The sequence below is a fragment of the Myotis lucifugus genome, unplaced genomic scaffold (assembly GCF_000147115.1).
Source record: "Myotis lucifugus unplaced genomic scaffold, Myoluc2.0 scaffold_714, whole genome shotgun sequence".
NCBI lineage: Eukaryota > Metazoa > Chordata > Mammalia > Chiroptera > Vespertilionidae > Myotis > Myotis lucifugus.
Genome location: NW_005871762.1, coordinates 152,645 through 174,770, shown reverse-complemented (window position 1 = coordinate 174,770; position 22,126 = coordinate 152,645). Strand labels below are relative to the sequence as shown.

Sequence of the window (22,126 nt, the reverse complement as noted above, 5' to 3'; positions counted from 1 at the left end):
CAACCACTTCAAAAATATAACTAAAAGACAAAACGGACATCATCCAGAACCACAGGAAGGCTGGCTGAGTGAAAATTCTACAACTAGAAGGAAAGAGAAAAGCACACTGAGACTCAGAGGAGCTGCGGAAGTAAAGTGCAGAGGTATGGAGGCGCATGTGGAAAGGGCTGGCAACTGAGGACACAGTTGTCTTTTTCAATCAGGAGGGAGTATCAAGCTCCCGACTGCTCTGAACTCCAGTTCCGGGTGAGTCTCTGGGGACCCAGACTCATACAGGGAGAAACTGGACTGTCTGGCATGGGTCGGAACTCGAGGGCGGCTTTCTCTCAGAGGTGCTTGCAGCAATTACCAGGACACTGAGACACGGGGCCTCATAGGGTAGGACTGAGGATCAGCCATAGTTGTTTGTTCTGCCCTGTTGATTCTCTGAGACCCCGCTCCACCCAAGCTGTGCGCAGAGGCTTTTGCATATGAAAGGCCTGGCCCTTTGCAATCTGAAAATTACCTAACAAACTGCAGCTGGGCCAGACAGACCCAGAACTTCCAAGAGAAGGCCCAAGGCCCCACAGCAGCTTGCATTGCTTCACAGCTGGGCCTCATCTGGGCACCTCCGTACCCCAAAAAAGGAAGGGGAACCTGCAGATCTCTCCATAGCTCCTGCTGGGTAGCCTCAGGCAGAGGCTAAATTAGCACCTCCTTAGAGATCCAAGAGCCAGTGTACCCGGTGATCAGAGTGGGACCATCCAGATTACAACTCCTCAGATCCATAAGGGACACACTCAGGGAGCAGACTCAGTGAGCACCAAAACCCCGCTGAAGCAAGTCTTTGCCCCAGAAGGGTGTCTCCAGCACAGAAGTTCTCCCACTGTAGACACAGCTGATTCTCACAGCCAATTTGGCCTGGAGGTCAATTCCTCCCAGTGATAACTACAACAATCAAGGCTTAACTACAACAAGACTACAACAAGACTGTGCACAAAGCATACAAAGGGGTGCACCAAGAGTGTCCACCTCAGGTAACTGGGGAGGCTGAGCCACTGGGCCCTATAGGACACCTAGAACAGAAAGCCACTCTATCAACACAGGGAAGCATAAAAAATGTGGAGACAAAGAAACAGGTCACAAATGACAGAAATGGAGGAAAGCAAACTACTGGATATAGAGTTCAAAACCACACCTTTAAGGTTTTTCAAGAATTTTCTAGAAACCGCTGATAAATTTAGTGCAACCCTCAAGAAATCTAGTGAGACCCTTGAGGTTATGAAAAAGGACCAACTAGAAATTAAGCATACACTGACTGAAATAAAAAAATATTATACAGAGATCCAACAGCAGACTAGATGATCAAAAGAATAAAGTCAAATATTTGAAATACGAAGAAGCAAAAAACACCCAACTGGAAAAGCAAAATGAAAAAAGAATCCAAAATTACGAAGATAGTGTAAGGAGCCTCTGGGACAACTTCAAATGTACCAACATACGAATTATGGGGGTGCCAGAAGAAGAGAGAGAGCAAGATATTGAAAACCTATTTGAAGAAATAATGGCAGAAAACTTCCCCTACCTGGTGAAAGAAATAGACTTCCAAGTCCGGGAAGCGCAGAGAACCCCAAACAAAAGGAATCCAAAGAGGACCACACCAAGACACATCATAATTAAATTGCCAAGAGCAAAAGACAAAGAGAGAATCTTAAAAGCAGCAAGAGAAAAAAAAGTCAGTTACCTACAAGGGAATACCCATACGACTGTCAGCTGATTTCTTAACAGAAACTATGCAGGCCAGAAGGGAGTGGCAAGAAATATTCAAAGTGATGAATACCAAGAACCTACAACCAAGATTACTTTACCCAGCAAAGCTATCATTCAGAATTGAAGGTCAGAGAACGAGCTTCACAGATAAGAAGAAGCTAAAGGAGTTCATCACCACCAAACCAGTATTATATGAAATGCTGAAAGGTATCCTTTAAGAAGAGGAAGAAGAAGAAAAAGGGAAAGATACAAATTATGAACAAAAAATACACATCTATCAACAAGTGAATCTAAAAATCAAGTGAATAAATAATCTGATGAATAGAGTGAACTGATGAATATAATAGAATTGGGCATAGAAAGCGAGTGGACTGACTCTTCTCAGGTGGGTGGGGAAAGGGGTGTGGGTGGTGTGGAAGAGACTGGACAAAAATCGTGCACCTATGGATGAGGACAGTGGGGGAGGGGTAAGAGCAGAGGGTGGGGTGGAGGGGAGCTATGGGGGGAAAAAAGAAGAACAACTGTAATAATCTGAACAATAAAGAATTAATTAAAAAAATAAAAAACAAACAAACAAATAAATAAATAAAGGGCCAGAAGGTTGAGAACCACTACCCTAAAGGGATCTACCTGGTCTCCAGCCCCTAATATCTCCCTTCTGCATAGCTCCTGCCCACAGCTCCTGCATCAATCACTCTGCACTGAGCCCTCACTCTCCCACTCAAGGCTCCAGGGAAAGCCCTTCGTGCTCCCATTGCCTACAGAACAAAGTGCACAAGGCTGCAGGCGCCCAAGGCTCTCACAGTCTGAATCCACCACCGGTCCTGCTTTAGCCTCACCATCTCCTCTCCACTCAGCCCAACTGTCTCCATGTGTCGCTGACACTCGGTGAGTGCATGTCCCCACCTGCTCCTGGTGGCGGCCACTCCTCTTCTGCATGTGTTACTCCTCTGCTACCTTCACAGTTTCTCCTCCTCCAGGTAGTGCTCTCTACACCCCTCCGGGCCCCATGGCCCAGCAGCTCTGTGCAGAGGATTTCTGTCCATCCCCTTCTTTTAACTCCAAGGAAGATTGCTCAAATCCATTCGCCCCTGGGCCACGTTTTCTAGGTGATGCTCTGTCATCAGGGGTAGAAACACCTTTGTAATCATAGCTCCCCACCCCAGCTCCTTTCCTCTGTGGCTGGTTGATGGGACTTGTGCTGCCTTAAGGCAGTAACATTCAAGGCTTGTGTGAGGGCTTCAGAAGGCAAATAGAAGTGAAAGTCCTTCTGCCTGCGGGGGCTCAGGACTCCCTCGCCTGCCTGGAGCAGGAGACAGGCCTCCATGTGGTCTAGCCTGGCTCTGTGGAGCCCACCTGTGAGGCCTGAGCCGAGGGCCCAGCTAATGACCCCAAAGTATCATTCTACTTTGCTGTGGCCTCTGGGCAGCGACCCTCATTCAGACCCAACTGATGTTGAATCCAGATTACCCTTCAGGGTTGGTTCTCTTTGACTGACACCGGCCCCTAACGGGCCCAGAAAATGCTTGATGAAGATGGGACTGCATTCCCCGAGGCTGCCAGTCTGCTGGACAACCTGTCTGACTTAACCGGAACCGGAGAGGGACCTCCAAGATATTTGGAACCATTTTTCTTCCACAGGCTGAGCAACTATGTCCCAAGTTCATTGCTATGGGACTGTACTATATGTGGGGGATAAATATTCACAGAGTCCTAGAAGGTCAAAGGTGAAAGCAAGCATTCAATACCATCCAATCTAAGCCCTAAGGAACAGGGTGGACAGGGAGTGTCCAAGGCCACTCAGTAGACATCAGCAGAGCCACACTGGGTCCCATGTCTCCTGTCTCCTTGGCGTGTATTTCTGTGACATTTGCTGGTCTCAGTCTTCAGAGTCTTGTCCAGGGAGCCTGGCCTAATCTTTTAGCTCTTGGCTCCCAGGTCCACCCAGCCCTTCACAGTCAAGTGGCCCACTCACCAGGCCACAAGCCCTGCTCTCACTTCTGACCCTTCTCCTCCCTCCCACGCCCCCTTCTCTCCCTAAGTTCCCATTTCAGGTCTCTCTTCCTAAGGCAGGGTTGGGTGGACAACATCCATCACCTCCGAACAGCATGACATTGTGTAAGTTTCTCTCTGTGGGCATCTGCTGCCATGATCTCCTCCACCTGGAAAAGTGGAGGGAGACGCCGACGGATTCCCCAGAGTTCATCGAGGGTAAGTCCATTTACCGGGGCAGGCCTAACACCACTCCAGGAAGAAGTCTCCATTCATTTGTTTTAACCTGACTGAAAACGGTACCTGGCTGCCACCCGCTCCCAGGCCACCTCATGCTACCACAGGTGTCCTTACAGAGGATTGTGCTCTTGTTTCCCCTGGGAGACCAGTAAGTCCTTCAGGCAGGAACAAGCTGTGCTAGACTCAGTGTCCTTAGCTACAGCAGCCAAAGTTTTCTCCAATTACTGCAGATAGAATAGGAAGCTGCTGTGAAAACTCCACTGCCCGCTATTTGTGGATTGATGAAAATAATTAGGTTCACATTTATCCTGTATTAAACTTGATATCATTCTCATTCAATAATATGGGTTCAGTCATTCCCAATAATCCCTTATTGTCTTTATTAGGATTTGCATTAAAGAACAAGGCAGCTATTAATTGATGGAGTCAGACCTGGTGGGCCCAAGCTGTCTACTGGAGTGGGCAAACGTTGCCAAAGGTGTAAATAAAGCCCATTTCTCTGAACTTAAACATAGAGAACCCCAGAGAATTGGAGCCATTGAACTTCACTATGGAGGAAGCCTGGAGGAGGAGGAGGGACACTCTCAAGGTCACTGAGTAGGTTCTGGGTTGAGGAGGAGTGGAAAACAGGCCCGTGCACCTTTTATTATCCTGTGACGGCACCACTTACCTTTGCAACCAGCAACCATTTCAGCACTTCCACGTGTACGGGTACTAAGACCAAATTACTAAATTGCTCCTGTGTAGAGAGGACAGTGGAACTGCTTCACCAACTGCATAAATCACTTGTAACCAGTCTCTTCATTTCTGGGCATCCCTGGGTGTTCCTAAAGGCCTGGGGGCTGTTTTCCTATTATGTGGGTTCAGTAGCTTCCTTCCATTCCTGTCTATAGTACCTTCCTTTTGCTTGGTCAACTCTTTATTTCCAGACATTACTATGAAGTTTGACTCTAGCCCCACCCTGGCCTAATCCTATCTAATAATAGACAAACATGGCAATTAACCGTACCTCCGACATGCTTCCCATTGGCTAATCAGGGCGATATGCAAATTAACTGCCAACCAAGATGGTGGCCGGCAGCCAGGCAGCTGAAGCGAACAGGAGGCTTGCTTGCTCCAGTGATGGAGGAAGCCAAGGTTGCCTGCCTGCCTCTGCCCAGCTCTGAACTGCACTCTAAGCAACTATGTTGCAATTATAGAAGCTAAACAAAGCCCAGAAACCAGCTTTCAGCAGCCGAGGCCTCAGAGCTGGAGCCAAGCCTCAGAGCTAAAGCCGGCTCTCAGCTCCATTGACAGCCATAGAAGGTAAATAAATCCCAGAATAAAAAAAAAAAAAAAGGAAAAAAGGAGAGGTTGGGAGCTTCAGTCACCCGCCAGCCTGAAAATGGCCCTCAGACCCTCACCCAGACTGGCCAAGCACCCCGGTGGGGACCCCCACCCTGAAGGGGGTGTGACTAGCTGCAAACAGAAATCATCCCCTCATCCAGGCTGGCCAGGTACCCAAGCGGGACCCCCACTCTGATCTGGGATACTCTTCAGGGCAAACCAGCCGGCCCCCACCCATGCACCAGGCCTCTATCCTATATAGTAACAGGGTAATATGCAAACTGACCCTAACAGCAGAAGGACTGGGAATGACTGGTCACTATGACACACACTGACCACCAGGGGGCAGACGCTCAATGCAGGAGCTGCCCTCTGGTGGTCAGGGCACTCTCACATGGGAGGAGCTCTGCTAAGCCAGAAGCCAGGCTGACGGCTGCCAATACAGCAGTGATGGTGGGAGCCTCTCCTGCCTCCTCAGCATAGAAGGCAAATAAATCCCAGAATAAAAAAAAAAAGAAAAAAAGGAGAGGTTGTCCGACTGCAGTTTAGGCCTGCTCCCAGCTGGCAAGTGGACATCCCCTGAGGGCTGCCGGGCTGCCAGAGGGATGTCTGATTGCCATCTTAGGCCCACTCCCCCAGGGAGCGGGCCTAAGCCAGCAGGTGGTCATCCCCTGAGGGGTCCCAGACTGCGAGAGTGCACAGGCCGGGCTGAGGGACCCCCCCGAGTGCACAAATTCTGGTGCACTGGGCCTCTAATCCATATATATAAAAGGCTAAGACACCAGCGGACTGGACAGTAGGTATGATGCACACCAACCATTAGGGGGCCGACGTTCAATGTAGGAGCTGCCAAGCGACAGAATTTCCATAGTGCCCTCTCACACTCCGGGACCCCTCAGGGATGTCCGACTGCTGGTTTCAGCCTGATCCCTACAGGCCAGGCTGAGGGACCCTGCTCACTCCGCAGACGCCCTTCCAGCTCCTTCGAGTCCCAGCTTCGCCCCATTCGGTGGGCCAGGGGAGGGATGGCGGGAGGTTGGCTCCAGGGCATGTTGTGCCCATCTCCCCCAGTCCTTCCCCGCCAGACACCTTCTAATTAATTTCCTTTCGATGTGCATGACTCCGTGCGCTGGGCCTCTAGGACTTACATATTGGGATTTGCAGGAAGTGGAGAGCAGGGTCCTGTGTGGTGGAGGCCTCTCCAACTCTCTGGTTCAAAGGGAGAAGGTTTATTAGGGAGCTCGGGGCAGAAGTATTGGGTTAGGTGGGTAGACAGGCTTTCTGAGAAGAGAGGGCGAGAACTAGCAGGCCTCCACTCATGAGAAGCAATTCAAGGACGTGAGACGCCCTTCGTCTGGCTGTCTAGCACCTATTCCTTGTTTGCTACTATGTAAATCCCTTGAGAAAGGGAACAGTTTCGCTGGCCACACTGGGCCCCTTCCAGGATCCACCAAGGACCATCGGATCCAATGGGTCTCTGTCGGATCCCAGCCGCTCCATGTATCGGCTGAAAGACACAGTGAGTCGCGTGCCCTCCCTGAGCCTTCTTCCCGTGTACAGTGGAGACAGCCATAACCTTGGCCATGCAGCCGGTGTTCAGTACCCGGTCCTCCTAGCGGCACTCTGCTCAGAGTGAGAGAAATTTTGACATCACCTAGTCTAACTTCCTTGCCTTAACCGGTGAGAAAACTGGGGTCCAGAGAAAGGAGCTATGGCTCTCAAAGTCACAAAGCGAGAGACAAGAAGATCCATGTGCTCTGATTTCGGATGGAGGGCTTTTCATGACTCTGCGCTCTCTCTCCAAAGCCCCCCAGAGGCAGACATGCCAGCCTGCGGCTCAGGAGCGCGGCCTCCACAACCTTCCCTGTCTGGGCTGCTCACCTTCACATGGTACCAGCCGAATGCGAGGAGGCAGGACAACGGGGCTCTGGGGTGAGAGGTCAATCACACACTGATAGAGCCCCAGGTCCTGCCTCTGGAGCTCCCTCATGGTGACTCTGAACGTGACCTCGGTGGGGTCGTCCTCCAGCAGGTATCTCCCGGCCTGGGCAAGGTTCAGGTCCGCGTTTCTGGTATCTGTGCGCACCAGTGTCTCCGGGGGGCCGGGGCCCCTCACCCGCTGCCAGGCCTTCAGGCTGGAGGCGTACTGCCTGGTGTACAAACAGGAAATGGTCAGGTTGCTGCCTTCCAGCAGGCACATTTGCTCCTCGTCTTCGCCTCGGAGTCCTAGAATGAGAGGGCGAAGAGCTTCACTCAGCAGCCTTCCTCCCACCGTCCCCACAGGCACAGGCCGCTCCGCAGAGCCCAGGGCACAGGCGGGCGTCCTGGTAGCTCCCTCAAGCCCTTGGGAGTCATCTGGGATTTCCGTGCGCTCCGTGAGATGGCTCGGCGTCTTTAGCAATATACACACATATGGAGCCAAGAGGGCAAAGCACCGATCCTGGTTCAGTGTTTGAATCTAGTAGATGAGTTTATGGTGACTGTTTTTTCTATACTGTACTTTATAAATTGAAATATTTCCATAATAGAATCTTTTTTATTTTTCAAGTAGAAAGAGAACTGAACCAGTTTTGCCACCCATGTTCTTTTCTACCTGTGGTTCCCAGGCATGTACCTTGCTTTCAGGGACACTGTACCTTGTATTACCCCCTGGGGTCCCCAAGCCAGATGTGCTTCCACTCCTCCCCGCCCATATCCACCCCATTAGGTCCCAGAGAGGAGTCTACTGAGCAGTTCCAGCTGGTACTACCCTCAGTCTCCCCGCAACCCTCAGCCCACTGACCACCCTACACCTGTTCCATCTCCAGCGTCATGGTCCTGGGCAGCCGCCTGGGCTTCGTTAAGCACTTACTAAGCCCTAAACACTGAACCAAGTGTTTCACACCCATCGGCTGTGTGGCTCTTAGAACAACCCTCCAAAGTAGGCGCTATTTACAAATGAGGAACTGAGGCTCCGAGGAGGCAGAGGACTTCTTACGGTCACATCTGTACAAAGTGGCAGAAACAGGATTAGAACCAGCTCTGTCTGCTTCCGGAACCTCTTTGCCCGTCTGCCTCAGCCCCCGAATGTTCCTCTAAGGAGGGACTGTGCCTTGCACTGCTTTTCATCTCCCAGGGTGTCCGCACGGCGAGGAGAGGCTGTTTGGTGACTTCACATCATTTTCTCACTTGGAGATGCGCTGGAGGAACCTCCAGCATCCACTGGCCACCCAGCCCCGCTGGGTCGGGGCCGGGCAGCACAGTCTGCCTTCATTTCCTTCCTTCCCCCATCCCTGTCTCCAACACATACCCGGATCCCATCCCAGTCCCCCTAAAGGAGGGAGAGAAAACCCTCTTAGGAGGTACCTCCCCTTGGCCATCTACGTCCCTCTCCCTTCCCCTCCTCACCTGAGACCCAGAGCAGCAGCAGTAGCAGCAGCTATGGCCGCCCCCAGAGCCCCGTCCTGTCCATTCTATCCATCAGGCGTTGGCCACCCCAGGGCTCTAGCACTTGCTGGAGGATGTTGCCCCATGTGGGTGTCTTCCACCTTCTCTGAGAGGATTAGCTGTTCCTTTGCAATTGAGAAACCCAGAGGGAAATGCAATGAGAGGGACCCGCTCGGGAAATGCAGAAGGAGAAGAGCGATCACTGCCCCTGTGACATCTTCCTTCCCGCTCTCATTATGCCATAGCCTGTGGGGCAGCACTCCCCATTCTCCACCACAGCAAGCCCTGACCCACCCACCGGATGTCCCACCTCTGCCCCACTCACTTCCTCAGGGCACCGACACATCCTCCCCGAGCCCCTCTGGTACATTCACGGTTTGCCCTTCAGGGTCTGGTTCAGACCTTCCTGATGACATGCCTTGTTTAAGCTCACTCCCCCACGCTTCTCAAGTATGAGCATGTGGCTGAATCGTGTGGGAAGGCTGGCAAACACATGCATGCGCGGGCTCCACCCCCGGAGACTCCAGTTTAGGAAGTCTAGAGAGGGCCCAGGATCTGCATTTTAACAAGCAGCACAGGTGATTGTGAGGCAAGTGGTCCCAATGGTGATGCCTGGAAAAGCTCTGCATGAGGTCAGAGGGGCCCCAAGACTTTCCAGGGTCCTCAGCCTGCGTCTGAGGTGAGCACTTCTGGGAGCCCCAGTCTAGACACTGGGCATGGAGGCCACAGTTGTAACAGTGCTGGGAGTGACTTACTGCCATGGACTGAAGGCCCTCGTGCACCAAGTGCTTTATTCAGGTGATCTCACTTAATCCTACCAGCTTCGGGAGACTCTTTAGGGATATCTGTCATCTTTTGAGTCTCCAGCCCCCAGTGCCTTTTCTATTTGGGGGATATTCCCCAATGTGTGGGTCTCACTAGGACGCAATGCTGCCCCCCCCCTTCCACTCCTTGGCGCCTATGGCACAGGCTTGGGACTTGACCTAAGCTTGGCCAAACGCATGATCCTGTGATGAAAGACGTGGGGCCAGTTGGAGATGAGTGCACATACAAAGCCCATGAACAGCATGGTGGCAGGTTCGAGTGGCTTCAAGTGTACAGGGGAGGGGCTGCAGCATCAATGGCAAGCTCACCACTAGACGACCTCATGCTCTAACCTCAGCTGTGGCCTCTTGCCCACACTCTCTTGGCTTCTGCTGTTTTCTAACAGGTCCTCCAGCCTTCTCATTGAGTCTGTGAGCCACTGACCTCTGTCTCAATTCCTTTGCTGTTCAAGACAGCCGGGCTTGCATCCAGCTGTTGGCAGCAAGAAGCATGACTGGCGTTGGTTATTTGGTCCACGAGGCAATGAGGAGTGTCTCAAGGGTGAGGCCCAGAGAGATGCACGGAGTCTTTCAAGGTCAGACATACTTCAAGGACGTTGTGGAGCTGGGGTTCACCCTGGGCGTTGCTTACTTCCAAGGCCTGTGTAATGAACCACATAGCACTGTTGTGCCAGCCAATGTCCAGCAGGAGACATGTGGCTCACTGACACCGAGTAAATGAGCCGCATTTGACAAAAGTGTGGTGGGATTTAGGGAAATCAGTAAGGGATGCTGCAGTACCCTGAGGCTGCTGACAGTGGTGAGTCATCACCACCTCTAGGCCTAAAGGGGCAGGGGGATGGAGCAGTTGCCTGAACTTGGAGATAGCTGCTGTCTGGTCAGCGGCATGAAGGGGCCTCCATTCCACAGAGGAGGCCAGAGGATAAAACCCCTGCCCTCATTCTCTTCCCGTCCTCTGCCCTGCTTTCATGCTGCCCACGGGTGAAGTCCAACTGGAAGCTAGTTGGCCAGGGAGAGAAGGATGGAGAGGGGGCCTACAGGCACAAATGGAAGAGTGTCCAGCACAACCATTTGTCTTCCAATTCAGTGTTCATGATCTCTCAGGCAAGTTTAATATATTGGGCTTAAACACTACGTAACCTATCATTACGTTAAGCACACAAGCACAGGAACTCCTGTAGCTGGTTACCTCTACTATGAACGTGTCGTGGTGTTTGGTAAGAAGCTTGATGACTTCTTGGAACTCTATCTCACAAACAAGCTTGAGAACCACCAAAAGAGAGCCGCACGTGCTGGGATGCAGTAGGTACGGAGGGGCCCTGGAATCTGCTTTATAAACAAACTAGAGGTTTGATGCATGAAATTCGTGCACGGGGAGGGGGGGTTCCCTCAGCCCAGCCTTCACCCTCTCCAATCTGGGACCCTTTGGGGGATGTCCGACTGCCGGTTTAGGCCCGATCCCCGGTTTAGGCCCGATCTCACAATCCTGGACCACTGGCTCCTAATTGCTCACCTGCTTGCCTGCCTGGTCATCCCTAACTGCCCCCCCCCCCCAGCCAGCCTGATTGCCCCCCCCCCGTTGGCCTGATTGCCCCTCATTGCCTCTGCATGCCGGCCTGATGGCCCCCCTGCCAGCCTGGTCCCTCCTAACTGCCCCCCTCAGTTGGCCTGGTTGCCACTAACTACCCCCCCCCCGCCGGCCTGGTCACCCCCAACTGCACCCCCCTATTGGCCTGGTCGCCCCCAACATCCCCCATGCTGGCCTGGTCACCCCACACAGCCTGCTTGTACAGTCATTTGGTCATTCCTCACTAACCCTCCTGCTGGCCTGGTTGCCCCATGCATCCTGCTTGTTCAGTCGTTTGGTTGTTCCTCACTAACTCCCCTGCTGGCCTGGTCGTAGGCAGCCATCTTATGAGGGTGTGGTGGTCAATTTGCATATTACCTCTTTATTATATAGGATGTTACAGGAGACACTGATGCAGGAGGACTAGAGTTTGAGAAATGCTTCACTAACTTGTTCTGCTTCTCCTAGTTAACACTTAGCAATGGCACCTCCCTTGTCCCTTCGTGAACAGGAACAGCGTTGGACTTGCTGGCCTGCAGGTACCAGACAAGCAACCTCAGAAAGCAAACACTGCATGTCTTGTGGTTACTACCTCTGAGCTGCTCGGCTCCCTTAGGGAGGAAAATAGATGCACCGAGATGAACAGTTGCTGGAAGAAGTGCTTCTCAGAGACAAGAATTCCCTTTGCACATCTTCTGATGGACTCAAAATTGGGGGATGAGAGAGAGTCTCTCTGGGGTCAGTGCCATCCTCCTGGAGGCATCAGACGGAGCAGCTGCTCTCAGGTTGATGCAGAAGTCCTTGCATGAGGGCCCTGTGATCAGGATGGGTTGGGCAGGACTGTACCTCAGCACTCAGGTGTCTTTTTTCCCACAGCAGTGGGGGAACCATGCTGAATGTAGGAATATGTTTTCCTAACACAAGCTGGAAGGTGTGTTTGTTCTTGGGGAATTTGATATGAAACTAGAGGCCCAGCGCATGAAATTCATGCACTGGAGTGGGGGGGTCCCCTCAGCCCGGGCTGTGCCCTCTCGCAGTCCAGGACTCCTCAGGGGATGTTCGCCTGCCAGCTTAGGCCCGATCCCCTGATGGCAGTGAGACATCCCTCTCGCAGTCCGGGGCTCTTGCAGTCCGGGACCCCTTGCTCCTTAACCGCCCGCCTGCAGTGGAGGCGGGAGAGGCTCCTGTCACTTCCGCTGTGCTCGCCAGCCATGAGCCTGGCTTCTGGCTGAGCAGCACTCCCCCTGTGGGAGCGCACTGACCACTAGGGGGCAGCTCCTGTGTTGAGCGTCTGCCCCCTGGTGGTCAGTGCACATCATAGAGACTGGTCATTCCTCTGGTCATTCTGCCATTCGGTCGATTTGCATATTAGCGTTTTATTATATAGGATTAGCCTTGGCCATTGCTGAATTGGAGTAGGAGGACCCATCATTTTTTCCCCACCAATGGGGGACCCTTCCCCCTTTAGAGCCAAAAGAGGTAGGAGATTGGAAAGTCCTGATTTAAATCTGTTGGATTTTGGAAGTCACAGGGGGGCCTGCACACCTGCTGCAGGGGTGATCATGGGAGCTGAAGGGGACTCTCAGGGGAAGACCTAGAGAGGAAGAGGAAGGCAGAGTGGGGAGCCGGGAGTGCGCAGAGGGGAGAGCCTCCCGAAGCCTAATGCTGAGGTCTTGTCATGCCACCATCCCTGCCCTTATGAGATACAAGGGAAAGAGACACGTGGAGGCATCCCAGGAAGAGCTCCTGGCTGTTCTATTCTCTATGGGCTGAGTCTTCAGGAAAGGGACTCTTTAATTTTTGTTCCTGCCAACAAGGGATGACCTTTTACTCATGTGGCCTCATTCCAGCCACACTCTGCCCTGCCTTCCCGGGCTTGTTCTGAGGGTCCAGGGATGATGCACACAATAGACACATGATATTCTCTGTCAGTGACATTCTCTGCCAGCCTCGTCCTTCGAAGCCTCTCTCATCCTCCCAGTACTGTCCCAGGAGGCTGCCTTCTGGTTCGTTGGTTTCTCTTGGCCAAAGGGGAATTCTCCCCGTGGCGTCCTGTGTTCTCCCCATTCCGTGGCTTTCAACACCCTTTCCTGGGAGCGTTGGAAAGGCCGCAGCGGATGGAAGGAACCCAAGAGTCTGATTCTAGAAGAAAGGAAGGCCCCCGTGGCCGTGGCTGGGAGAGCAGGATGCTTCCGTGGTGCCGCTCTGCCCGGGTCCGGCCCCAGGGCAGTGGTCCAGGGCAAGGACCAAGGCAGATTTAGCAGCTGTGTCCTCTGTACCTCATGACCCCACAGGACAGCGAGTGACAGTGAAAAGCATTGGGCTGTTCGCAGCCACCCTTCGCTCTCTAACGCCTGCGCCGCCTCCAGCTCCCCGAGCTCCAGCCGAAGGAGAAGGGGGGTAAGTAAAGCGTCTCTCTTCCATGACTCCTACAAAGCAGACTGCCTGCAAATCCACTGGGGGTAAAGCACCCAGGAAGCAACTGGCTACCAAAGCCGCTCGAAAGCGTGCGCCCTCTACTGGATGAGTGAAGAAACATCATCTTTACAGGCCTGGTCATGAAATTAGACATTGTCTGAAGTCCACTGAACTTCTGATTCACAACCTTCCCTCCCAGCGTCTGGTGCGAGAAATGGCTCAGGACTTCAACACAGACCTGCGCTCCAAAGTGCAGCGATTGGTGCTTTGCGGGAGGCAAGGGAGGCCTGTCTGGGTGGCCTTTGTGAAGACCCCAACCTGTGTGCTCTTCATGCCAAACGTGTAACAGTTACGCCCAAAGACATCCAGCCAGCCCGCCGCACACCTGGAGAACGTGCTTAAGATCCACTATGCTGGGAAACATTTCATTCTTTTAAAAGATTTCTCTTCTTCCTGTTATTGGTAGTTCTGAACATTAGAGTTGTTTTGTTTGTTTTTTTACCATGGGGTCAAAAGGTACTTAAGTATATGATCGCAAGTTGAAAATAGGGGACAGAAACCAGGTATTGGCAGTTTTTCCATTTTCATTTGTGTGTGAATGTTTTTAATATAAATGCGGGGACATAAAGCATGAATGCAAGTCAAATGTTTCCGTGAACAAGTTTCAGCAGTTCCCCTTTATAACAATATAAATAAACCTGTTAAATTTTTCTAGGCAATGTCAGCAATTGGATTTTTTTAAAAAACAAGTCAATTCCTTATTGATGGCAACGAAATGGTGTTTGTAGCATTTTTATCAAACAGTAGATTCCATCCATTCATTATACTTTTCTAACTTAGTTGTCCTACATGCAAGTACATGTTTTTTGTTTGTTTGTTTTAAAATATATTTTTATTGATTTTTTACAGAAAGGCAAGGAGAGAGATAGAGAGTTAGAAACATCGATGAGAGAGAGACATCGATTAGCTCCCCCCTGCACACACCCCACTGGGGATGTGCCTCCAACCAAGGTACATGCCCTTGACCAGAATCGAACCTGGGACCTTCAGTCCACAGGCCAACTCTCTATCCACTGAGCCAAAACAGCCAAGTGCAAGTACATGTTTTTAATGTTGTCTGTCTTCTGTGCTGTTCCGGTAAGTTTGCTATTAAAATACATTAAACTAAAAAAAAAAAAAAGCATTGGACTCTGTCTTTATGTAATGCAAACCCCGGGCCGCTGGGTGGATGGAGGCCCAGGGCACGTCAGGGGCTGTATCTTCTCCTCTGATGGGGCAGAGCACACACCCACGATTATTAGTGACATGAGGGGAATCAGCAGGGCCAGCAAGGGGGGTCCTGAGCCTTAGAAACAACCCGTGTCACAGATTCAACTCAGTCCTTGCCCTCCCCACCCACCTGGCCTCCGCTTTCACACGCTTCTTCTGGCACAACTGCCAGATGGACGAGGATGGAGGTCGCAGGGCATTCTCAGGGGGTCATGGACTTAGCGGCCAAATGACCTCTGTGTGGCGATCAACAGGAAAGTGAAGACCAGGCTCTTACTGAGGATTCCACACACCACGATCGTGACGATGCTGATCACGGAGATCCTGGGGGGCGGGGGGAGGGAGAGAGGAGATTTAACGCTGCTGCTGGCCATGACACCCCTCACACTTGAGCTTTACTCCACAAAGGTTCTTCACACGCTATTTTATCAGCGTGGGGTCTCCCAGCGCCTTTGCCCACACTGGCTGCCTCTGTGCATTTAGTTTGTCCCATGGCCTAAATCTGCTGAAGTAGGTTTAGTAGAGAACACGGGGCCAGGAGAGGCAACGAGGGGAAAGGCAGGTTGAGCAAGCTCCTCTTCCTCCGCTGTGATGACTAGCGAGAGCGGCCCCAGCCAGGAAGCCCAGTGTCTGTTCTCAGAATCAGGACCTACTTCCGCAAAACGTCCCTCGCCTCTTTGGCTTCAGTTTCCTCCTCTATCAGCCGAGAAGAATCCAATTCTTATCAAAATCCCATCATGAATTTGTAGAGATTTTTAGCAAAACTTATCTCCTGGGTAAATGTCATTAGATAGCACGAGAAATGGATAGAACTGAGTGAGGAACTTGGCCTGTCTACACTCAGTAGACATGGGAATAGATTACAGCACAAGTAGCCTGCGTGATAAGACACGGAGCCACAGGAGAAAAGGTAGCAGGGAAACACTGAAATCCAGAGGCAGATCTAATGTTACCTGAGAATTTAAAATTTAAATTTGACATTTTTAAGTAACTGAAAAGTCACCAGGAAATAGACTCAGGCACAAGTAAGGAATAAAACAAAGCCGTCAGTCTAGAATTGGCATTTGCCTACACAGAACTAAAAACCGAATGTACAAACTAGCAAGGTGACCCATGACATCATGGCTCTAGAAAGTGGGAAGCAAACCTGCGGCCTCCTCATCCACCCCCTGCCCGTGAAACTGTCCTGAATCACCGGAAACAACATGTGGAAGGTGACCTGGTCGAGTTCAGACACCAGGGGAGCTGGTGGCTGGAGGGCATGGGGCTGCGGCCAGCCAGCCCAGCCAGCGCCTCTCTGGCCCTCCTCCCTGAGGCCTGTGCCTGGGAGTCCATGGGCCTCCCTCACCGGGGACTGGAAATTCCGGAACAAAAATACTCCAGCTCTCTGGCTCTGGTACAGACAACTCTAGGTGTGACCTGTGGGTCCCAGGACCCTCTGCAGGGCTGAGCCAGAGTTCCACCCCTCTCTCCACCCCACCGCCCCCCTCTGGGTATTCAACTTGGTTACCACAGCCTTTGCTAGGCTGCCCTCACCCCGGTCCCACTTCCCTAATGGGTTTATCTGCGGCAGCTTCCTAAATCTTCTGCACAGACTTTCCCCACAGCCTGCTTCTGGGGAGCCCACCCCCAACAGGGAGACAAGTGGCTTCCTCCGAGGGGCCTCTCCCTCCGCCCCCAGACTCAGCGCCGTCACCTGGGCAAACCGCTCCCTGTACTGAACTGCCTGGTTTTCAAACAGCTCGGTGGCTTCGGCTCTCCTGCCTGGACTCTGAGAAACTAGCTTATAATGAATTATAGATAAAGTGAATAGATGAAAGTGGTGCAGGTGCTGGCTCCCGTAGGAATGTGGGCAAAGGTTATGCACGCTCATTAACATACTAGAAATTAAAAGTTGTGAATAAAAATGTTGGCCCTGGCCAGGGTGGCTCAGTTGGTTGGGCATCCTCCCATGCACCAAAAGGTTGTGGGTTCAATGCCAGGTCAGGGCACATGCCCAGGTTGAGGGCTCTATCCTTGTTGAGGCCCTGCAGTAGGCAGCCTATCAATGTTCCACTCTCACAATCATATTTCTCTTTTCTCTCTCCCTCTTCCTTCCTCTCTCTCTCTCAAAGATAAATAAAAAATATTTAAAAAGAAAAATGTTGACTCTCACTAGATCACTTAGTTTATTTAGCCCCTAAAGATTTAATGAGCACCTGTTACATGCCAGGCACTTAGGCTGGTGCCAGTGAAACAATCCAAGAGGGAAAGGCACTACCAGCACCGAGCTCACCACCCACCGTGACAGGGAAATTCCAGTTCGCACCTCTGTGGGCAGGACCGGTTCAGAAACACCAAGTCCCCGGAAGTCCACCTGCAGCCACCGCGCCCGCTGTGCCTTATGGTCACACCGCTCCCCATCTCTGGAGGAGCATTGGGCATACAGAACGGTGCAAATGTTGCATTTCTCTCAACTGGAGTTTTGTTTGAATAAATGATTTAAAAGAAAAAGACATCTGCAAAAGTATGTCCATCTCAGAGTTAATACTATAAAGAAAAAGGAAACAATCTCAACATCTAAAAACGGGCCAGTGATTACGTAAGTTACGGTTTCCCCACTGATACAAAAGCACACATTCGTTGCAATTATAATTAGGAAGAATAGGTAGCAACATCAGAGACGAGTTTTCGCACGGAAAATTACTGAAACTGTTTAGAATTATCACTGTGTTAAAATTTGTACAAACAGAAATAAGCATTAGAGTTTAGCAAAGATGCCATTTCCCTCCCTCCTCTGGCTCCCCAGGAAAGCGAGGGTGAACCTGGGAGATGGCAGCCTGGCCAGAGCCTCCTCCTCCCTCCTCCCTCCTCCCTGGGAAGTCCGACCAGAGGGAAGTGACTCAAGTCTGCTCCTGGGCTTCACCCTCCCCCCCATCCCTCACTCCCCACATCCCCTCAGGACAAGGACTGGGAATCAAAGGCCTAGGGGTCCAAGCCAGCCACCCATCCCCCGCGGAGAGACCTGGGCTCCATATTGAGGACATCCGTCCCGTGTGTGGGGTTGACTCCGAGGCCGGCAGTTGACATGGTCAGGAGCTGGGTCACAGGACTGGGGCTGGTATGAGTCTTGCCCTGGGCCTTGGTGGTAACAGGAGGAAGAGTGGACCTCTGAGCCGAATCCTGGGCAGGATCTGCAAGAAGACACATTGGATGGATGGATGGATGGATGGATGGATGGATGGATGGATGGAAGGATGGATGGATCATAGGGTAAATGGATCTGAGGAGGGAAATGAACTTTGACATTCATGACACAAGGTTTTCTTTTGCTAAGATTTTTTTTTTTAATGTGTAGGGTCAGCCTGGGTCAGAGACCGGAAAAAAGAAAAGAAGGGAGGAAGAAAGAGAAGGAGGAAGGACTTTTCTGTTCCTGTCATTGGAAATGCACTTGCCTGCTATTCTTCACCAATCCATATGCCCCCACCTTCTTCAAGAATAATCCTTGAGCCGAACTGGTTTGGCTCAGTGGATAGAGCGTCAGCCTGCGGACTGAAGGGTCCCAGGTTCGATTCCGGTCAAGGGCATGTACCTTGGTTTCGGGCACATCCCCAGTAGGGGGCGTGCAGGAGGCAGCTGATCGATCTCTCTCATCGATGTTTCTAACTCTCTATCCCTCTCCCTTCTCTGTAAAAAACCAATAAAATATATTTTTTTTAAAAAAAGAGAATAATCCTTGATTCCTCCAGCTCTCACCATTCCCTCTGCCTTGCACTCACTTGTACCTGTGTCATATTGCTTCACAAGTCATTGTTTATTAATGTATCGCATGTGTTACTTGTCTTCCTGAGGCTTAGGCTTCCCCAGGTGCTGGGAACTTGAACCTGTCTCTCTTTCCTCTGCCTTCCTTAATTCATCAGATCAACATCTATTGCAGACCTACTGTGTGCCCCGCACTGCATTAATCAGACTACATTAGTTGCTGGGGATATAGACCTGAGCCAGGCACAGGCTCCTCCCTCACACTGCTCAGAGATAAATAGGGGAGACAGGTAAGTGAACGGCCACTGCTACTCAGTGAGACAGTGTTGTTCGTGAAAGGGGGTGCAAAGTGAACTGAGGAGCCTTGCTACCCACAATGGGAGCCATGGACCTCGGCATCAGCATCATCTCTAAGCAGATCAGAGATACAGAATCTAGGTCCCACCCTAGACCTGTCGAATCCTCTGTATTTGAAATAAGATCCCAGGTGATCTGTGCCCACAGGGAGGTCTAAGAAGCACTGCTTTGTAAGCACACAGGAGGGCTATCAAATGCACCTTTGGGAGGGGGAGAGCGGGTCCCGACTACATGAATTCTAAAGAATGAGACGAAATTATCCCAAGTCTACCACTCACCTTTCACTGTACCCCTCTTCCTATAAGAGCACCCCAAATTAGACTCTGCAACCCAAGAGGAATCCTATACATAGAAACCCTTTCTCACTGTTGGACCAAATGCCTCGCAGGGACCTCAAATGACAGACCTGGAACTTCTGGGAGAAAGACAGGCTGCTGGAAACCCTGGGCCACAGCCCTGCAGGTGCCATCACCACAGCCCCTGCCCCCACCCAGCCTGGCTCCTCCGCTCCACCTCCCAGCCCCAGGCCACTCACCCTTGGTCACCACCAGGCGTATGGGATGGTGCAACAGGATGGGGTCTTTGGGAGGCTGGTAGATCACACACTGATACAATCCAGAGTCCTCCACTCGCAGGTCGGCCATATGGACATGCAGTATGCCTTCAGTGGGGATGTCTTCTAGGAAGCACCTGTCCTTGTGGACTTTGGAGCTCAGCCCGGAGACCCTGTCTGTTATTGCCAGTGTCTGGAGCTCCCCTCTGTCTCCCAGCCTCTGCCACGCCTTCCGGGTGCTGAAGTACTTCATCACATTGAAGGGACAGCTCTCATTCAGGCTCTGGCCCTCGGTCCGAGTATACTTTATCTCCTCCGATCTGGGCGCACCTTGGAGTTCTGTGAGCAGGGAATCAGAGGTAGGCTCTGTAAGTTTTCCTCTCTTTGGAAAGAAAGAGAGGAACCACCTTTTTTTCTTGTTCAACCACCCATTTTTTCAGACAAGATCCTTATGGCCTCCAGCAAAGAGGCAACTTTCACTGTGAGTAGTTTTTGTTTGATTGTTTGTTTTTTAACTACACCAGCTAGACTGCAGATGGTTCTTGCAAATGGTCTTTTATGAATGACTAGAGGCCTGATGCACGGAATTCGTGCAAGGGCCACTGCCACGGTGGCTGGGAGCCTCTGCCTCGGCCCCCGCCCCCTGCGGCTTTGTCCGGAAGGAAGGAGGTCTGGAAGGATGTCTGGTCTAATTAGCATATTATGCTTTTATTATTATAGATTGTTTTTGGAGGAAGAAATACCTGATTAAAGACAGAACATGGGACACGTGCTAAGACCATGCATGACGAGGGCATGATGGGAGGGAAAGATTATAGAGAAAGACAAACAGAGTGAAGAGTGGATGTGTAGACACTCTACTAGCAGAGATGGACTCCTTCCAACAGCTAGAGGAACTTCATCTAAGTCAGGAAAAGAGATCAGTTCGAGAAACTTGAATAAACAGCGAGGAAACCATCTTGAGGACATGGCGGACATAGGTATCTGACTGGCTGGTATTCCTCTGCGCCTTCCTCGGTAGCAAAGCACCTCTCTCTAAGGGGACCGATCCTATGTGGCTTTACTCCTGGGGCTGCCCACATGCTCAAGGATGGAACACGGCACAGGCTTACCCATCAAAGAATCTCATCACCCTGGCCACTCTGATTGGTTTAGGAATGGGCACATGACTGGAGCTGAGCCCATTAGAATTCTCCCTGAGACTACTGTAACTGTTGAGAAGAATGCTCTTTCTTGCTAAAGTTGATAGGTCAGTGGGATATGGAACTTCAATTGCTATATTTCTACCGGGGGCAGTTTTGCCCCCCTGGGGACATTGGGCAATACCTGGAGACATTTTGGTAGGGGCCAGAGATACTGCTAAACAACCTACAATGCACAAAACAGTCCCGTGAACAAAGAACCATCCTACCCCAAGTGTCAATAATACCAAGGTTGAGTTCCCTTGGGTTCCACTGACACTAGTTTCAATCAGCAGTCCCAGCCCAAGTGTGAATGGGTGCCTAGTGACTCTGTTCCCTGGACACAGAAGCTAGAAGGAGCTTTTAGTTAACCCCAAGCCTTCCCCACAGGACACGGCAAGGACACAACCCTCTTCTCCCAGTTCTCCTTTTGAAAAACATGAAATGCACTGGCTCATGACAGCCAAACTCCATCTGCCCACCTGGATTATCACCCCTGGTTCTGCTAAATTTGCGTAGCCAAAGCCAGCCTGACATAACTACTGGCCAGCTCTAACTTGGGCGGTCAGAGCCCTGGAGATTTAAAAAAAAAAGGGGAACCTTTCCATGCTGGGATCTCCCGGGCTCCTGGCAGAGGCCTCACCCGCTCCCTCCTCTTCCTCGCCTTACCTAAGATGAAGGACATCCACAGCAGCCCCCAGAGCCTGGCCTTCCTCATCCTTCATGGGCACCAACTCCAACTGCCACCGTGGCTCCTGGGACAGCTATAAGGTGACAGTCTGACCCAATGGCTCCCGAAGGTTGCACAACAGGATATGATGCTGCTGCTGGGAAGTTCTGCGTCTGTTGTTGTTTCCATCACTGGTTGCCTCGGCTCCAGACGTCAGAGACAACGCAAGAGTCCAGAACCAGGGCTCCAGTCTTAACTGAGCTTATCCAAACCCCAGCTTCCCGTTCTCTGGGGACAATGACAATGACCTTTTCAACTATCTCATGATATTGTCTTGAGAATAATATTTTTGTGTGAACAAAAATGAGGTGTGAACATTATCAGTGGACGAGAGAGCCACCTTGCTCTCTGAGGCCCACTCTCCATCCCATCCAGGCCTCAGAAGTGAGAGGGCCAGGCACACCGCGGATGGGTTGAGTCTCGATACTGCGTTGCTAGGGGTTGTGTGAGACTGGGGAAAGTGCTCAGTGAGGTACCGCACACACAGTGTGTCTACGTCCTGTCCCTACTCACCCCACCCTGTTTCCCGTGGCTTTTTAAAAAAATTGATTTCAGAGAGGAAGGGAGAGGGAGTGAGAGAGATAGAAACATCAATGATGAGAGAGAATCATGAGAGAGAATCATTGATCGGCTGCCTACTGGGGATCGAGCCCACAACCCAGGCATATGCCCTTGACCTGAATCAAACCTGTGATCCTTCAGTCCGCAGGCCGACACTCTATCCACTGAGCCACGCTGGCTAGGGCCCTTGGC

At 51.5% G+C, this 22,126-nt stretch overlaps 2 protein-coding genes across 3 annotated transcripts in view; both read right to left on the bottom strand.

Annotated features, from left to right (window-relative positions):
- Positions 1–9,585, bottom strand: part of LOC111823015 (triggering receptor expressed on myeloid cells 1-like) — a 23,628-nt gene extending 14,043 nt beyond the window's left edge. The window contains exons 1-2 of the mRNA XM_023746636.1: positions 9,552–9,585; positions 7,189–7,533 (exon numbers count right to left, since the gene is read on the bottom strand). Coding sequence (XP_023602404.1) covers positions 7,189–7,533; positions 9,552–9,585 — 379 coding nt within the window. The remainder of the gene's footprint in view (positions 1–7,188; positions 7,534–9,551) is intronic.
- A 5,136-nt stretch (positions 9,586–14,721) lies between these two features.
- Positions 14,722–21,396, bottom strand: TREM1 (triggering receptor expressed on myeloid cells 1). Of its 2 annotated transcripts, none has more exons than XM_006105674.3 (4): positions 21,313–21,396; positions 19,445–19,801; positions 17,816–17,984; positions 14,722–15,135 (listed from the first exon to the last, which is right to left on the bottom strand). In XM_006105674.3, the coding sequence occupies exons 1-4, from the start codon at positions 21,359–21,361 to the stop codon at positions 15,030–15,032; spliced, it is 681 nt and encodes a 226-aa protein (XP_006105736.1). In that variant the 5' UTR covers positions 21,362–21,396; the 3' UTR covers positions 14,722–15,029. The 2 variants fall into 2 exon arrangements, with proteins under 2 accessions (XP_006105736.1, XP_023602410.1); XM_023746642.1 differs by having other exon boundaries at positions 19,445–19,844; positions 21,313–21,387.
- Between the last annotated feature and the right edge of the window lie 730 nt (positions 21,397–22,126).